Raw genomic sequence first — 15519 nt, forward strand, 5'->3', positions numbered from 1 at the left:
ATTTTCGTTTTGATCTGTTAGGTAGCCTGAAATCTGCCTTCTATTACTCTTGCTAAACAGATAAACCTTCCTCCCTTTTTTTATATTCCTACTAACTTCCACATTCAGGGATGCTGCAACGGCCTTATGATCACTGATTCCCTGTTCTGTATATACAGAGTCGAAAAGTTCGGGTCTGTTTGTTATCAGTAGGTCCAAGATGTTATCTCCACGAGTCGGTTCTCTCTTTAATTGCTCGAGGTAATTTTCGAATAGTGCACTCAGTATAATGTCACTCGATGCTCTGTTCCTACCACCCGTCCTAAACATCTGAATTTCCCAGTCAATATCTGGTAAATTGAAATCTCCACCTAAGACTGTAATATGCTGAGAAAATTTATGTGAAATGTATTCCAGATTTTCTCTCAGTTGTTCTGCCACTAATGCTGCTGAGTCGGGAGGTCGGTAAAAGGAGCCAATTATTAACCTAGCTCAGTTGTTGAGTGTAACCTCCACCCATAATAATTCACAGGAACTATCCACTTCTAACTCACTACAGGATAAACTACTACTAACAGCGGCAAACACGCCACCACCGGTTGCATGCAATCTATCCTTTCTAAACACCATCTGTGCCTTTGTAAAAATTTCAGCAGAATTTATCTCTGGCTTCAGCCAGCTTTCCATACCTATAATGATTTCAGCTTCAGTGCTTTCTATCAGTGCTTGAAGTTCTGGTACTTTACCAATGCAGCTTCAACAGTTTACAATTACAATACCGATTGCTGCTTGGTCCCTGCATGTCCTGACTTTGCCCCGCACCCTTTGAGGCTGTTGCCCTTTCTGTACTTGCTCGAGGCCATCTAACCTAAAAAAAATGCCCAGTCCATGCCACACAGCCCCTGCTACCCATGTAGCCACCTGCTGTGTGTAGTGGACTCCTGACCTATCCAGTGGAACCCGAAACCCCACCACCCTATGTCGCAAGTCGAGGGATCTGCAGCCCACACAGTCGCAGAACCATCTCTGCCTCTGATTCAGACCCTCCACTCGGCTCTGTACCAAAGGTCCGCAGTCAGTCCTGTTGACGATGCTGCAGATGGTGAGCTCTGCTTTCACCCCGCTAGCGAGACTGGCAGTCTTCACCAAATCAGACAGCCGTAGGAAGCCAGAGAGGATTTCCTCTGATCCATAGCGACACACATCATTAGTGCTGACATGAGCGACCACCTGCAGATGGGTGCACCCTGTACCCTTCATGGCATCCACAAGGACCTTTTCCACATCTGGAATGACTCCCCCCGGTATGCACACGGAGTGCACATTGGTTTTCTTCCCCTCTCTTGCTGCCATATCCCTAAGGGGCCCCATAACGTGCCTGCCATTGGAGCTCCCAACTACCAGTAAGCTCACCCTCTGCGACCGCCTGGATCTTGCAGACTGAGGGGCAACCGCTCAAACAGGACAAGTAGCCATGTCTGCCAAAGATCAGCATAAGCCAGAGACAGAGCCTGAAACTGGTTTGTCAGACAACCTGCAGAGGCCTTCCGTTTAGCCCTCTGGAATGTTTTTCGCCCCCTGCCACACCTCGAGACGACCTCCCACTCTACCACGGGTGAGGGGTCAGCTTCAGTGTGGGCAGTCAGTTTGGGGGATGCATGGGACGAGCTGGCCGTCCCCGACAAACCCCCATCCGGACCCCCACAGTGATGCCCATTGGCAACAGCCTCAAGCTGTGTGACTGAAGCCAACACTGTCTGAAGCTGGGAGTGGAGGGATGCCAACTCAGCCCACATCCAAACACAGCAGTCGCAGTCCCTATCCATGCTAAATACTGTTGTGCAAAGAACGTCTGATCTAATCTACAGAGAGCACAAACAATTCGACACAAAATTTAAATGGTTACTAAAATACAAGATAGCCTAGTAAATGCAGTATTGCTGCTACTTGTGCACTGCTGACACACTTTTCGGCGGCAGAAGGAGACTATGTGATTTTACACTATTCAGGTACTAAAACACGATGCTGCAACTCTCAAATACTATAATATGACCAAAATTTATGAATTAAACAATGCAAGTACCCAAAAACAAGCAAAGAAATTAAGAATTAAACTATGTAACAAATAAGTCAGCTAAGAGTATACGGCTTTCTGCTGGCAGCTGCTTATCCAACGGTGGCAGGGAGCACACTGGCTGTGACCAACCGACACTGGCCGTTCAAAACAAAAACAGAAGACAGACGACTACACGAACCTGGTACATCATCCTGCCCCTGCCATCAGCACTGACTTCCGCCATTCCGGACCTGATGGATGTGTGTCTTGTCAGGCTGCTGGCATCTTCTGCATGGGCTGGGCGTCCACTTTGCATGAGGGAAAGGTGTGCTATATCCTGAGACTACTGTATGTGCACAGTATGTGGTGTTGAGCCATGCCTGCATGTTTGGATCTGCGGCCAACTATACCAGCATGGGCTGGCTGCTGGAGACCACATGGGGGAGATGTGCAAGTGGCAAGATCTCCACCATGCCATCTACTGGTGACTCACACACACATATATATATGCACAGAGCAGTGCTGACTGGCTCACTTGTTTGTTTTTCCAGTGTGTCATTCATTTCAGTGTACTATGTCATGTTACTTGTGGATTCATGGGAGACTGTTCCCATTGTATTTGAGTGCTTCATGAATAAAACTATATTTGTGTTACTTTGGACCAATCTCATATACTACATAGTTGTGATAACTCCAGGGTATTTTATAGCTGTTACTGTTTCCAATAATTTATCACCAATGGCATAGTTAAACAGTTATGGATCTCTTTGATAATTGAAGTGCAATACATTACATTTATTTTCATTTGGATTAAACTGCCAGTCCCTGCACCAATTATCAATCCTGTAGACACTAGCATTGTCTGTGAACAACCTCTTGAAACTTCCAAATGATCTTCTACACCATTTACATATACTGTAAACAGTAATGGCCCTGTAACAATCCCTTGAGAAGCTCCTGAAATTGCCTTTATATCTGTTATGATTGTCCCATTAAGAATAATGTGTTGAGTTCTGTCTGCTAGGAAGTCCTCAGTCCAGTTACAAGGATGATCCAGTACTCAGTAACATCATATTTTGTTCACTAAACAATTGTGTGCAACTGTATAAAATGCTTACCAGAAGTCAAGGAATGTGGCACAAACCTGGGTGCCATTGTCTACAGCCCTTTGGATTTTATAGACCAATAGAGCAAGCTGAGATTGGGTCTATAGAGCAAGCTGAGATTGAATCTATAGAGCAAGCTGAGATTTTCAAAATCTCTGTTAATGAATCTGTTAATTTTTATGGATGAGATTTTCATTCTGCAAAAGATGATAAGACAAGAGTACAAAAATTAATTCTATAATAGATTGTCAACTGCATAGGTCTATAATTATATGTATCTGTCCAATGATATGTCTTGAAAATGGGAATGACGTTTACTTTTTCCAATCACTTGGTCTGCTCTGTTGCTCCAGCAATCTATGATAAACTACGTGTAACTTCTGTCACATAATCTTGATAGAATCTTACAGGTACCTTGTCCAGCCCAAATGCCTCCCCACTGTTAAACAGTTTTAGTTGATTTTGTATCGTATGATCACTTAACTCTAGATCTGGCGTTTTGCCAGTTATGTGAAGACTGAAAGGAAAAATTGAATTACAGTTTTCCCCAGTGAGACAATTTTGAAGACCAAATTTAGTATTTCAACCTTCTCTCTGTCATCTTCCTTTTCAGTGTTAGTATGATCACTCAGCAACTGAACATATGATTTTGATCCACTTACTAGTCTCCCAGGTCAGTTCTCTAACTATCTGCTCCAAGTAATTTTCAGAAATGAAATTCAGATCAGTCTCACAGGAATTGGTGTCTCTAGCACCAGTTTTAATCGCACAAGTCTCCCATTCTATAACCCACAAATTGAAGTTGCTCCCATTACAATAACACGATTAGCAAAGTCGTGAGATTGCCACAGTTTTTCTGAAGCACTGTGCCATTATGGCTCATTATGCAGATCATCTATAAGACTGTCTGATTACCAATGTTATTCACCTTACCAAGACTACATCATATTCAGTTTTTTTTATATATATAATAAAGGCACTAGATATTATTGAAATTTTTTGCATCAGTAAATACTCCACCATTATTGATGTATATTGTGTGCTTTTGATGTATATATTCTGCTCTGAATTTAGGATTTTGCTGCTCTTTACTTCTCTTTCTGGCAGCTTTCTGTTCCTAATGCTATCTGGCTTTATTACCTTCAATAATTAATTCTGTGGTATTACCATGAATACACCTTCAGTTTACTAATAGCACGTTAACATTATCACATTCTGATTTGCAAGGTTGTTAAGTTCTTCTCCAAGAGTACTATAAATGACCTTTCTCTGACCATGGTGAGTATTTCAACATCCTCATTGTAAAATAAGAAAATGCAATGTGCACACTACATATGCTCTCCTACTAGAGTAACTGGAACCTTTATGTAGCACACATGTGACATATTGATCTGAAAGTTCACATTTGCATAATTGTCTGAACCTTTGTGGTGTGAATGTTCCTCTCAGCTCCAAACCAGAGGACTACAATTGACTCTATGCTACTGCAAATAATGAGCCAGGTTTCCACACTGCATGCAGGACTAGCTGTATTTATCAGTTCATCCAGCATTCTAAAGGAACCAAGGATAGCCCGAGAACATAAGCAATAAGCCTGTTGTATGGTAACATGATCTATTATTTGCAGCCAGTTCCAGTGCATTCAGTAACTACTGGCAGAGCATCCTCAATATCTTAAAGGGATCTCTCCACAACCATCCTAAGTGCACAATGATTTTCTTACTCTGGTTGCCTATTATTTTTTTTGAAAGGCTCATTCCCCTGCCAAATGGTGGAGCTCCTAATGAGCAAAATATCCACTCTCTGTACCTGCCTGGACTTGATGGGAAAATCAGCCACTTGAGCACCAGATGAGGCGTCCCATGTGGCTCAGATGTTTTATCAGCACTTTGGCAGGACCTCAAACTTGTTGCTAAGGTGTAAAATGACAGCCATGCAGCCCGTCCCCACATTCACCTTCTTCCTAGAGATAACTGAACACATCACTGTCTACCATTCACCTTCAAGTGAGAACAAATTGGTCAGATGTTGTGCATCAGTAGTTTTCATGGCATCAGGGTTTCCAGGGCCAAAGACATTGCAGATTTCACCATTGGTTCTCTACTTTCACTGCAGCTCAGAGCAGCTTACAGCTGTTCCAAATTGTGTCTTGTGTCTGCAGCCAACAAGCACAGTCACTATGCATTTCCTACTATGTAAAACTATATAAATCCATGAAGGGGGAAAAAGACAGTATAGTTACCAAAAAAGTAATAAACTTAACTAAGAAACAAAAAAACAGGGCACAACAAGAGAATTAACTACTGCCATGCTTCACATGGCATAAGTTTACATCATTAAAATAATGATACACGCAAAATATAAACAAGAAAAATAAGGACCAGCACCAAAGTAAACAGCATAAAGCTTGTTCATAACACATTAGTAACTGCAAAATATGTAATATCTTAGAACAAAAGTAATAACACTGTTAAAAATGGAGATATAAACATTTACAGTTCATTTCTTCTCAGAAGCGCATAAGAAAACTGTAAAACTAAATGACAAAAACAGACTAGGTACCAGTGCTGCTGACACTGCTCCTCGCATGTTCATCAAGTGGAACACTACTGACAGTTTACTATCTGCAATAGTCACAAAATTCAAGCAAATCAGATGACGCTAGTGCTTACTGTGATGTGAAATTTCGCTTCAAAGTTAGCTTATGCTGCACTAGTGATTGCAAAATGCACAAAGTCTTAGAAAAAATTAATAGCATTACTAAAATAGGTAAACAAACAGACCCACTTCACTTCTAAGAAGCATGCAAGAAAACTAGTACACTAAACAATGAAAATAAACTATATACTTCTGCTACTACTATTTTTGGTGGTGCTCCTCCCTGTTCTATGACTGGAACTCTTATTGAACCACATTCCAATGGCTGTGATATTGCTGTGCTAATTATGCAAACTTCAGTAACTCCTCAGGAACACACAATCAATTCCGGACCAAGAACTTCACACTTTCTAGTTCTCTTTTATTCTGGAACACCTTGAAACTTCATTAGCACCCGAATGAAGAAAGTCTGGCAGACATTTCAGACACATAATGAAACAAACTCACTGAGTACAGCTAATATAAAGAAAGGCAGCAACTTACTGTATGCTATAATTAATGCACTGATCCTTTGATGACCATGTCAACAAGACTGAAATCATTTCCAAACTTTCAGTTGCTGCTGTTTTTTCAAAGCTAACTGCTACTAAGTATATTTACATCTGTACAGCAACAATGATCCAGCCAACCACGTTTACCACATTGCAGCTCAACGAAGGTGAAGGGGTGTATCTTGTAGAGTATATGAGGGGAGAAAGGAGACTGGAAGGGGTAGGGAGGGTTGGAGAGAATGGTGGCTGACAATTGGGAGGGAGAAGCAGCAAGAGGATGGTATAGACATGTAGCCTTGATGCAGACAGGAGGAGTTTCATGTGGAGAACTGGAGTGGGAGGAGGGGTGGAGGGATAGGTCAGAGAAGAAGGAGACAGTGGAGATGAAGCTATGAGAATAGAATGAGTGAAGTTACACCAAACTGAAAGGGTTACACCAGGAAACGACACATTTTTTAAAAAAATTTTATGATGACAATGTTTGGGCTTACTTCTGTGCTTAAATTGGCTATAAGTTTGACAGTTATGTTTCTCATCACTTTTTTAACATTTACCTCTTCCACTTCATTAACCAAAGATTTTCTATTTTCTTGATTTATTTTTCTTGAAGTGCCTTACTTTTGTATATGTGGTTCTGAATAACAAGTGGTTGACAGTGAAGCACAGTTGAATGTGGAAGTGGGTGATGTTGTTGGTTTGTTGGTGCATGCCCATGCATTATGGCTGCAACAGCAACAGATGTGTGGTTCCGTATTGGACTGCCTGCTCGTGACACCTTTTAATGTATGGTATTGAGTTCACTTTAGAGAATTGTTATATCCTTGTGGCTCAACAAATGAACTCCCATGTATAAAATGATACTGTGTCCTTATTATTTGTTTATCTCAACAAAAGCAACAGAAGCACCCCGTTTTTACAATAATCAGAATGAATCACATTCAGTTGTCATATTCAATACATAGGGGGTGTTAAAGTTGATCTGAATCATTCATGTAAATACAATAACTAACAATATTAAAATAATATAAACTGCTTGAGTACTTACAATCACTGTAGTGTGGATGAAAAGTGTCATACTTGTGGAAAGGAGTATTCATTAATAACAAGATGAGATTTATTGTGCAACTGCAGCATACACTGCACAGCGAAAAATATGAAACACAAATGCAAAAATAAAGACAAATTAAGGCAAATGGTAAATGCCACTTAGTTCAAAATCATGTTCTTCCTCAGCACTGTCATTATCATAGCTCTGGTCTGTGGATAGTGCCCAAGGATGTAATTATATTTTTAATATTACTCTCCACACTCACTTCACTTTTTGTTGCTTCTTTAACAACTGCTTCTGTGTTGTGTACAGCATTACTCCACTTTTCCAGCATTATTTATGCCATTGCTTTCTCTAAGAGTCTTTGAATTTCTGCCACAGTGAAGCTTTTGTTTTTTGTCATGTAATTTTCAATGTGTGCACAAATCATTTCAGGGCTTTAAAGTGGCAGTGATATGGTGAAAGCCTAAGAATGCTGAGGCCATGTTTTTTAGCTATCTCATCCACAACATACGTTGAAACTGGGGCTTATTTTTCTTTATTATTTCTGTGAGCCCCACCTTACATAAATCATCCCGAATTTTCATGTTGTGGCATTTCAGCTACTCAGCAATGTTGGCTTTTTTTGTTCCCATCACTGAAGCTTTGTCCTTAATAATTGAGTTGTGTGGGGCATTATCCACTACGATGGCCAATTTAAGTTTTTCAGTAGTCCCTTGACCACCTCAGGAAGATATCTTGGTTCATCTCCTCATGGCAGTCATTTATTTTCCTCGATTTGTAAATGAGGAGACAACTAGGTAAGAAACCAGATGCATTTTCAGCATGCAAGACAATAATTATTGCGCTCCCTCCCATTGGAACAGCATAACTTCTACATATGCTGTCATCTGTCCAGTCATTTCTGGAGGAATGACTGGTATTTATCCAGGTTTCATCAGGCCACACAATATCGTCAAACAGCACTTTAACAATGTTCTCAAAAACTGACAATGCTGCACTAATATGCCATTTCTCCCTATTATAACTCCATCTATTAATTTTTTTGTACCAAAAACCAAGGGCTCTGACAACTGTTTACAAAGGCATTTTACTGCCATTGCATAACTGTGCCTCACAAAGGGTAATGCACAGCTTTTTTGTAGTCGGATGTTCTTTTCTCTTGTAATATCCACATATGTGGTGATGGACAGCATCTTGTGAAAAAGAGTCCAAGTTTGTTATGTGTGGTTCTGTCCTTCTCTTCTTTCATGGTGTCAGCAGTCTGGATGAACTCGGCTCTTCCTCTTCTGCACAATATTTCTCCTTACAGATTTTGATAACCCTATTCTTGTGTATCTTCAAGGCATTTGCAGTTCTTTCAACTATCTTTGTTAGAGGCAGTAGAGTTGCACCATTGTCTCTCTCCTTCTTGAAACATTCCCACACTGAACACACAAACTCACGTGTCTGACCATGCAAAACATGAGCAGGTTGCTGAACTTGCATTTAGCAGCCACACTTTTTTGCATACTTCCACTACAAGCTTCAAACACTCTGCAGGGCAAAATAAAGTCACTGCACAGAGAAATAAAGCACACAATGAAATGGACCACAACTGTCTGTCACCAGCCGTAAGCATCATCTGCAACTGGCTACAGTAGCCGCTATCTGCAGTAGCGGAGAGATTTGACAGCGATGAATGGAACAGGAGGTGCGGCCAATTGCATTTTCTGATTGGGTATTGCTGTGGCAGCTGTCCTGTGAACAGCTGGGTATCAATCTTTGTTATTCTGGAGCAGGTATGGTTGCTTTCATTGTTATTTTCTTGCAGCTTGGCATCAGTATTAATATTTACTGAAACTTACTTCCTTTCTAGTACTTCCCAGACCTTCCTTCTACAGACACTAACAAATGCCTTTTCTATGTCAAGAAAGACTATCACAAGGTCTTCCCCAAATTCATAGTGGTGCTCCTGGACCTGCCTCACTGCAAACGTGAGGTGAACAGTTGACTTCCCAGGTCTAAAGCCATGCTGTTCCTCTCTCAATTTGTTCTTGACCCTTGTTCAGATATTTTCTCCAGGATCTTTTCACATACCTTGGCACAATGTGGTATCAGTGTGGCACCTATATTTTCTTCAATTCTTCCTACTCCCTTTCATGAATATAAGGACAATTAGTGCTGTCTTCCAATCTTCTGGTGTGTCTAGAAAGGTGAAAACTAAACACATAGCACAGCAGGGCACAAGCAGTCATTGTTTTCATGGTACATGTGAGAGAAAGGAGGAACGCTTGACTATACATACTTAATCACATATACTGAAAGCCATCCATTTCAGGTTATCCACTTATCTAGATGTTTAACAAACCCACATAATATAGAAGTAGGCAGGCTGGTTCAGCCTCCAGTTTGGATCAGTAGAGATAGAATACTGTAGTTATGGACCAGGAAAGAAACAAATCACTAATGATCTTGTTGAACGTACCACTCTGGTATTACAACAGTAAAACAACAGTCTCAGTGTGGAGTGGAAGGTATGCCAAAGCAAGCTGGGATACTTTTACTTCCATCCTTGTTTTGCCATCTGCCTCCTTAAAATTCATTCTTTCACTTTTAACTAATCACCATTAACATACATGAGTGTAATCTGCACTGTCATAAAATAAAAGGGTTAGCCCACTGTTTTAAATAATATAATGCCAGATCTAATTTTGTGCTTAATTTTAGGTACGTAATTGATTTTTTAATTTATTTTGACTATTCCTAGTTAATATCTTTTGTTATAGGGTGAAATCAGTTATTGTTTTGTAACTTAAATTCTAACAAATATAAATTTTGTACTAATTATAAACATTTGGAAGACGAAATACTAGTAACCTTAAAATTTGGCTCTGTTTGAAAACATGTTAGCAAAGTCAGTCCTTAATTAATTCCAAAGTAATTAACAGTTTTGTCAAAAGTATTGTTTGCTAACAATATTTGTTAATTTCATCATTTAAACAAATAATTTGGATTAAACTTTGTAGTAGAAGAAACAGTTAAAAAGAACCAATTTTTGATATATTCAGTTAATTTAACGAGTTAAGTTTTAATTGTAATTTGTGTAAATTAAACATCAAACAATGTGTAGTTTCAGCACCTATTATTGTAAGTATATATAAGGGCCTGATTTTTGGTCCTGAGGCAGTCAGTCCATGGCCAAACAATGTGTAGTTTCAGCACCTATTATTGTAAGTATATATAAGGGCCTGATTTTTGGTCATGAGACAGTCAGTCCACGACTGAGTTTCAGGCAAGAAACCTGTGTTGGTTAGAACAACAACAATGCATCAACTTAACTGTGAAATAAGTGTAACAAAAAGAGGCCATCGTCAAAACAATGACAGTGTCTGTTAAATTTATTTGAAAGACTGTGAACTGTGTGGTTAGGTTGTTACTGCTCGTAGATGTTCAACAGTAAACTATTGTAGCAGTATGTGGATTTTCACCTGCAAACTTGTTAATGAGGCTTACAAAAAGTTACACTATAGTGCACTGGCCATATAACTGTGTAATACTTTGGGGTTGTGAACAGTGAAAGTAAAGAACTGTGAAACGCAGCTGCGCATCTGTCAGCTACATCATTTACAGTAGGCAGTACTATACTATTTTTTCAGCCAGTATCACAATGAAGTATGTTGACACCGAGGACAATAAATGAAGAAATAAAGCATGTGAATGTCACAAAGAGCTGGAGTTAGCTGTCATGTGTTTATTGATTCTTATATTTAGGACAAGTGAACAGCATTTATTATAACAACGGCAAACCAAATTAATGGTAACAAAATTGTGAGAAACCACAAAAGTGAACTTGCTTTTGAATTGAAAGAATTAATTACATCCAGTCTGTCTTTAAACTTTAATAACACACTTTCTTTTACTTTAAGAAGAACTAAACAGCAAACAATTCATTTGCAGCCTAATTAATATATCACACAGAAGTTACATAATGCTACATAATTAAACAAGGTACAATACAAAGCAACACTACAAAACCATCTCAGTTCAGAACAGTAATGAGTTCTGTCAGTGACTTCATTGTTACCAGTCTGAGGACTGGCAGAAGTAACAATGAGCACAGTCATTAACAAGAAATAACATGTGTACAGCTCAACCTACAGCATGCCTGTGCTTGAACATCCACATCATCGAAACACTTTTATGCATTCCCATTACAAACAACTGCAGTTCAATGAAGTCCAACTTGCATATTTCACACAGAAGATGTAGCAGACCATCTTGCCGTCTGATGTTACACCAGCATGCAAACAGCACGCTTTCACAAGTAGTTGCGTTGATGTACAGTAGTCCACCATTCACATATGAATTCCCATCTCTGGTAGGCCATGCTTCACAAAAACTAAGACCAGATTGTGAAATTAAGATCTGAAATCCACTCCTCTCAAATTTAAACGCACTGTCTTGACTACTACACTGCTACAGTCAGCTAAAACATTTATAGATTGGATTTCTAGATCAGTTTAGTTAGTGATTTCATTTCAATTAAAATATTGTCTCTAAATATTGTACTGGCTCATTTTCTGTTTCTTGTTTGTTTTCAGACACTATATGCAACTGCCAAGACAATGCTTATAAAAATTCGAAAATTTTGGCCACAGATTGATCTTGATGGAATGAATAATATATGGATACTAAAACCAGGAAATAAATGTCGAGGCAGAGGAATTCAGCTGGTTAATAGGTTAGAGTCTGTACTGCACAAAATAAATCCAGCTGTCATGAAAGAAAGCAGATATGTGGTTCAAAAGTACATAGGTATGTTAATATATTACAAACATAACTGCTAAAAAAAAACTAAACCTCTTATTAGGTACTGGAAAACAAAAAGGAAACAACACTCACTATAAAGAAAACAAAAATTTTCAATTAGCATATGAAAAATGGAAGTTCTTTCAATCTATATTTAGACTCAATATTCAGAAACATATGTGGATATAATATCTTATCTGACAGCTTTATAGGTAAGAAAAGTCTATACTATTTTTGGTTTTTCATGATTCCTTCAATTACAATAAATTATTTCATGCATGTATGAACATGAAAATTATTATCAGTAGGTGTACACAAAAAGTCATTCAGAACATGACATTCCAAGCCAAATTCCCAGTTTACACAATTTACAGCTTTCTGAGAATGTTGTACTCCTGAGAAGAATAATTTTATAATAATATACCACTAAATGATAGTATTAAGATGTGACATGAGTATTGCTTTAAAATTTGTTGTTTTTGTTGTTAAAACAATGGCAGCTCAGAAAGTGGCCAAGTAGTTAACATACAATACAGTGAGCATCAAAAGAAAGTGTGTTGTAGAAAAATGGAAATTTCACATGAATGTTTTTAGTTGATGATTTTTTCATGAATTTCATATTAATCATCTCCAGAAATACTGCTTACTACAAGTTTGCATGATTTGACCATGGTCGTGCTTCCATGACAAATTAGTAAAGGCTGACAAAAATCTGCTGTCATTAAAAAAAGCCATTTGCAATGAAATAAAGGCATCATTAACCATGTTGAAGACTGCAGCACATTCAATTTTACCAAGCATTTAGTTTTGGACCTCTTTCCAATAAATTCCTCACATTTTAACCAAAGCTCAAAAACTAGCTAATGTTCATTGGTGTAAGGAATTACTGAAATAATTCAACTGAGTAAATGCAAACCACATACACAACATCATAACTGGAAGAAAAACTTAGAAACTGACCAGCATTTAAATGTTTTGGTGTTCTAAAATGAACCAAAACCAACCAAAAGTTGTGTGTTAGGAAACACTTCCGAAAAATATCATGTAATTTTTGGTTATGTTGGAGACAGGGCAAACCGAATGGCATGCAACAATTTATGTGCCCCAAGTTATCAATGAAATTAGGAAGTCCACCAGCTCGATAACTAATTGAGTCTTTCCAAAACTATGTTTTTGAGGTAGTGCAGTGCAAAAGTACACATATCAAAAAGAGTTTTGCATCACCCTGGTTCCCAGAACTCCTGAAGATAGATGTTGACTGTGGATACTGTATTACAGACACAGTCCCTTTGACTGTCACTAAACCCACCCAAAGATGTAAACAACCATGCATGAGTAGAGCCTATTAGACAGAAGGGGTCCGACAGCCGATCAGTTTCAGTCATTTCGCCAGGAAGGAGGTACACAGCTTGTGTCGCCTGTAGTTCAACCATGCCTAGATGGTCAATACCACAGTTTGATCACATCTGCATTGTTACTTTGTGCCAGGAAGGGCTCTCAACAAGGGAAGTGTCAAAGCGTTTCGGAGTGAACCAAAGCGATGTTTGGACATGGAGGAGATACAGAGAGGCAGGAACTGTCAATGACATGCCTCGCTCAAGCCACCCAAGGGCTGCTACTGCAGCGGATGACCACTACCTACGCATTATGGCTCGAAGGAACCCTGACAGCAATGCCACCATGTCAAATAATGCTTTTCATGCAGCCGCAGGATGTCGTATTACGACTCAAACTGTGCGCAATAGGCTGCATGATGCACAGTTCACTCCTGACGTCCATGGTGTGGTCCATCTTTGCAACCATGATACCATGTAGCGCGGTACAGGTGGCTCCAACAACATGTCAAATGGACCACTGAAGACTGACATAACCTTCTCTCCACTGATGAGTGTCACATATGACTTCAACCAGACCATCGTCGGAGACGTGTTTGGAGGCAACCCACCGTAAACACACTGTCCAGCGAGTGCAGCAAGGTGGAGGTTCCCTGCTGTTTTGGGGTGGCATTATGTGGGGCCGACATAAGCCACTGGTGGTCATGGAAGTTGCTGTAATGACTGTACAATATGTGAATGCCATCCTACAACCAATAGTGCAGCCATATCAGCAGCACATTGGTGAGGCATTCATCTTCATGGACAACAATTCGTGCTCCCATCATGCACATGTTGTGAATGACTTCTTTCAGGATAACGACATCGCTTGACTAGAGTGGCAGGTTCTCGAACTCTCAGAACCAAGGAGATGCAAAACTTTTTTTGATGTGTGTAGTTTCCATGAATAAGTGTGAATCTTTACAGAAGAATGTAAATTTTTATGGCAAAAATTTTGAGAACAATAAAATTATCTGTACCAAAAATAATGTTTTGCTTTCATTATTTTAGTAAAAATTTAAGTCTGTAATGTTTCTGCTGCTAGTGGTCACAAGTGAACAGCTCAGGTATATGGAACACACAAAAGTTTATTGAAAACAATTTCCTCAAAAATATTCTCCACAATGAAACAAAAGAAAGGGTGGTTCTTCGAAAGTTGATGCTATCCTTCTGTAAATGTAAAAAAAGTAAATGATGGTTTGTAAATAACAAAGCCACTTAACACTTCCAAAATTAGTGAATGTCTTAGGAGCTTTGCATTAAAAATACTGAATTAAGTTTTTATAGTCACATGCCTTTTAATGATCAGGATTGTGAAGTCCTCATAACTTTAGTTTAAAATGGAAAAAAAATAAGTTTCTCACTTCAGTTTTAAAATAAAAGTCCAAATCCAAGTTTCAGTCAAGAAGAATACACACTTAACAACTCTTGTGATTTATTTTACTGGAAAAGTATTGAGAACCAACAGTAATGAAATATCTAAGTCTGACAGACTTCCAGTCTGACACTATCTTGTCAGGTACATGAACAACAGTGTAATTATATCAAATCTCAATGAATACATTGCTGACCACTTAAGAGTCCCAGGTCAGGAGGCAGCTTGCTGTCTAGAAGTTGATGGCTCAGCCGTTGGTGTGGTATAGTGGAGATTTCAGTTTTCTGGCTGCAACAGAACTGTTCTCTGGGGCTTGTGCACCAATGTAAATACTCATGTTGTGGACAGATACATGCAGTTTGGGCACCATCTGGTGACCTAGCTGGAATGTTGGCACCACCCTCTGCTGATCTGGCCACAGAATTCTGGGGTTGCAAATTTCCATGATGTTGTCTGCAATATAGGGGCTGAGCACACTGCAACTGGTATGAAAAATAAATTGTGCATTTTTCCATTGGTGCCTGATGTTTAGTGGGGCACTATGGCATTCCTACTGCATCCCCCCCCCTCCCCACCCCCTCCCCTCCCATTCATTGGGGGGCGAGAAATTGGAACCCCAAGTGAAGTCCTCAGGTGGCGACT

At 39.3% G+C, this 15519-nt stretch overlaps 1 protein-coding gene across 1 annotated transcript in view; it reads left to right on the forward strand.

Moving 5' to 3' along the window:
• LOC124595480 (tubulin glycylase 3A-like) overlaps nt 1-15519 on the forward strand; it is a 137185-nt gene that overhangs the window by 59961 nt on the left and 61705 nt on the right. Inside the window, exon 6 of the mRNA XM_047134240.1 lies at nt 11922-12135. Coding sequence (XP_046990196.1) covers nt 11922-12135 — 214 coding nt within the window. The remainder of the gene's footprint in view (nt 1-11921; nt 12136-15519) is intronic.

The sequence above is a fragment of the Schistocerca americana genome, chromosome 2 (genome assembly GCF_021461395.2).
Source record: "Schistocerca americana isolate TAMUIC-IGC-003095 chromosome 2, iqSchAmer2.1, whole genome shotgun sequence".
NCBI classification, from domain to species: domain Eukaryota; kingdom Metazoa; phylum Arthropoda; class Insecta; order Orthoptera; family Acrididae; genus Schistocerca; species Schistocerca americana.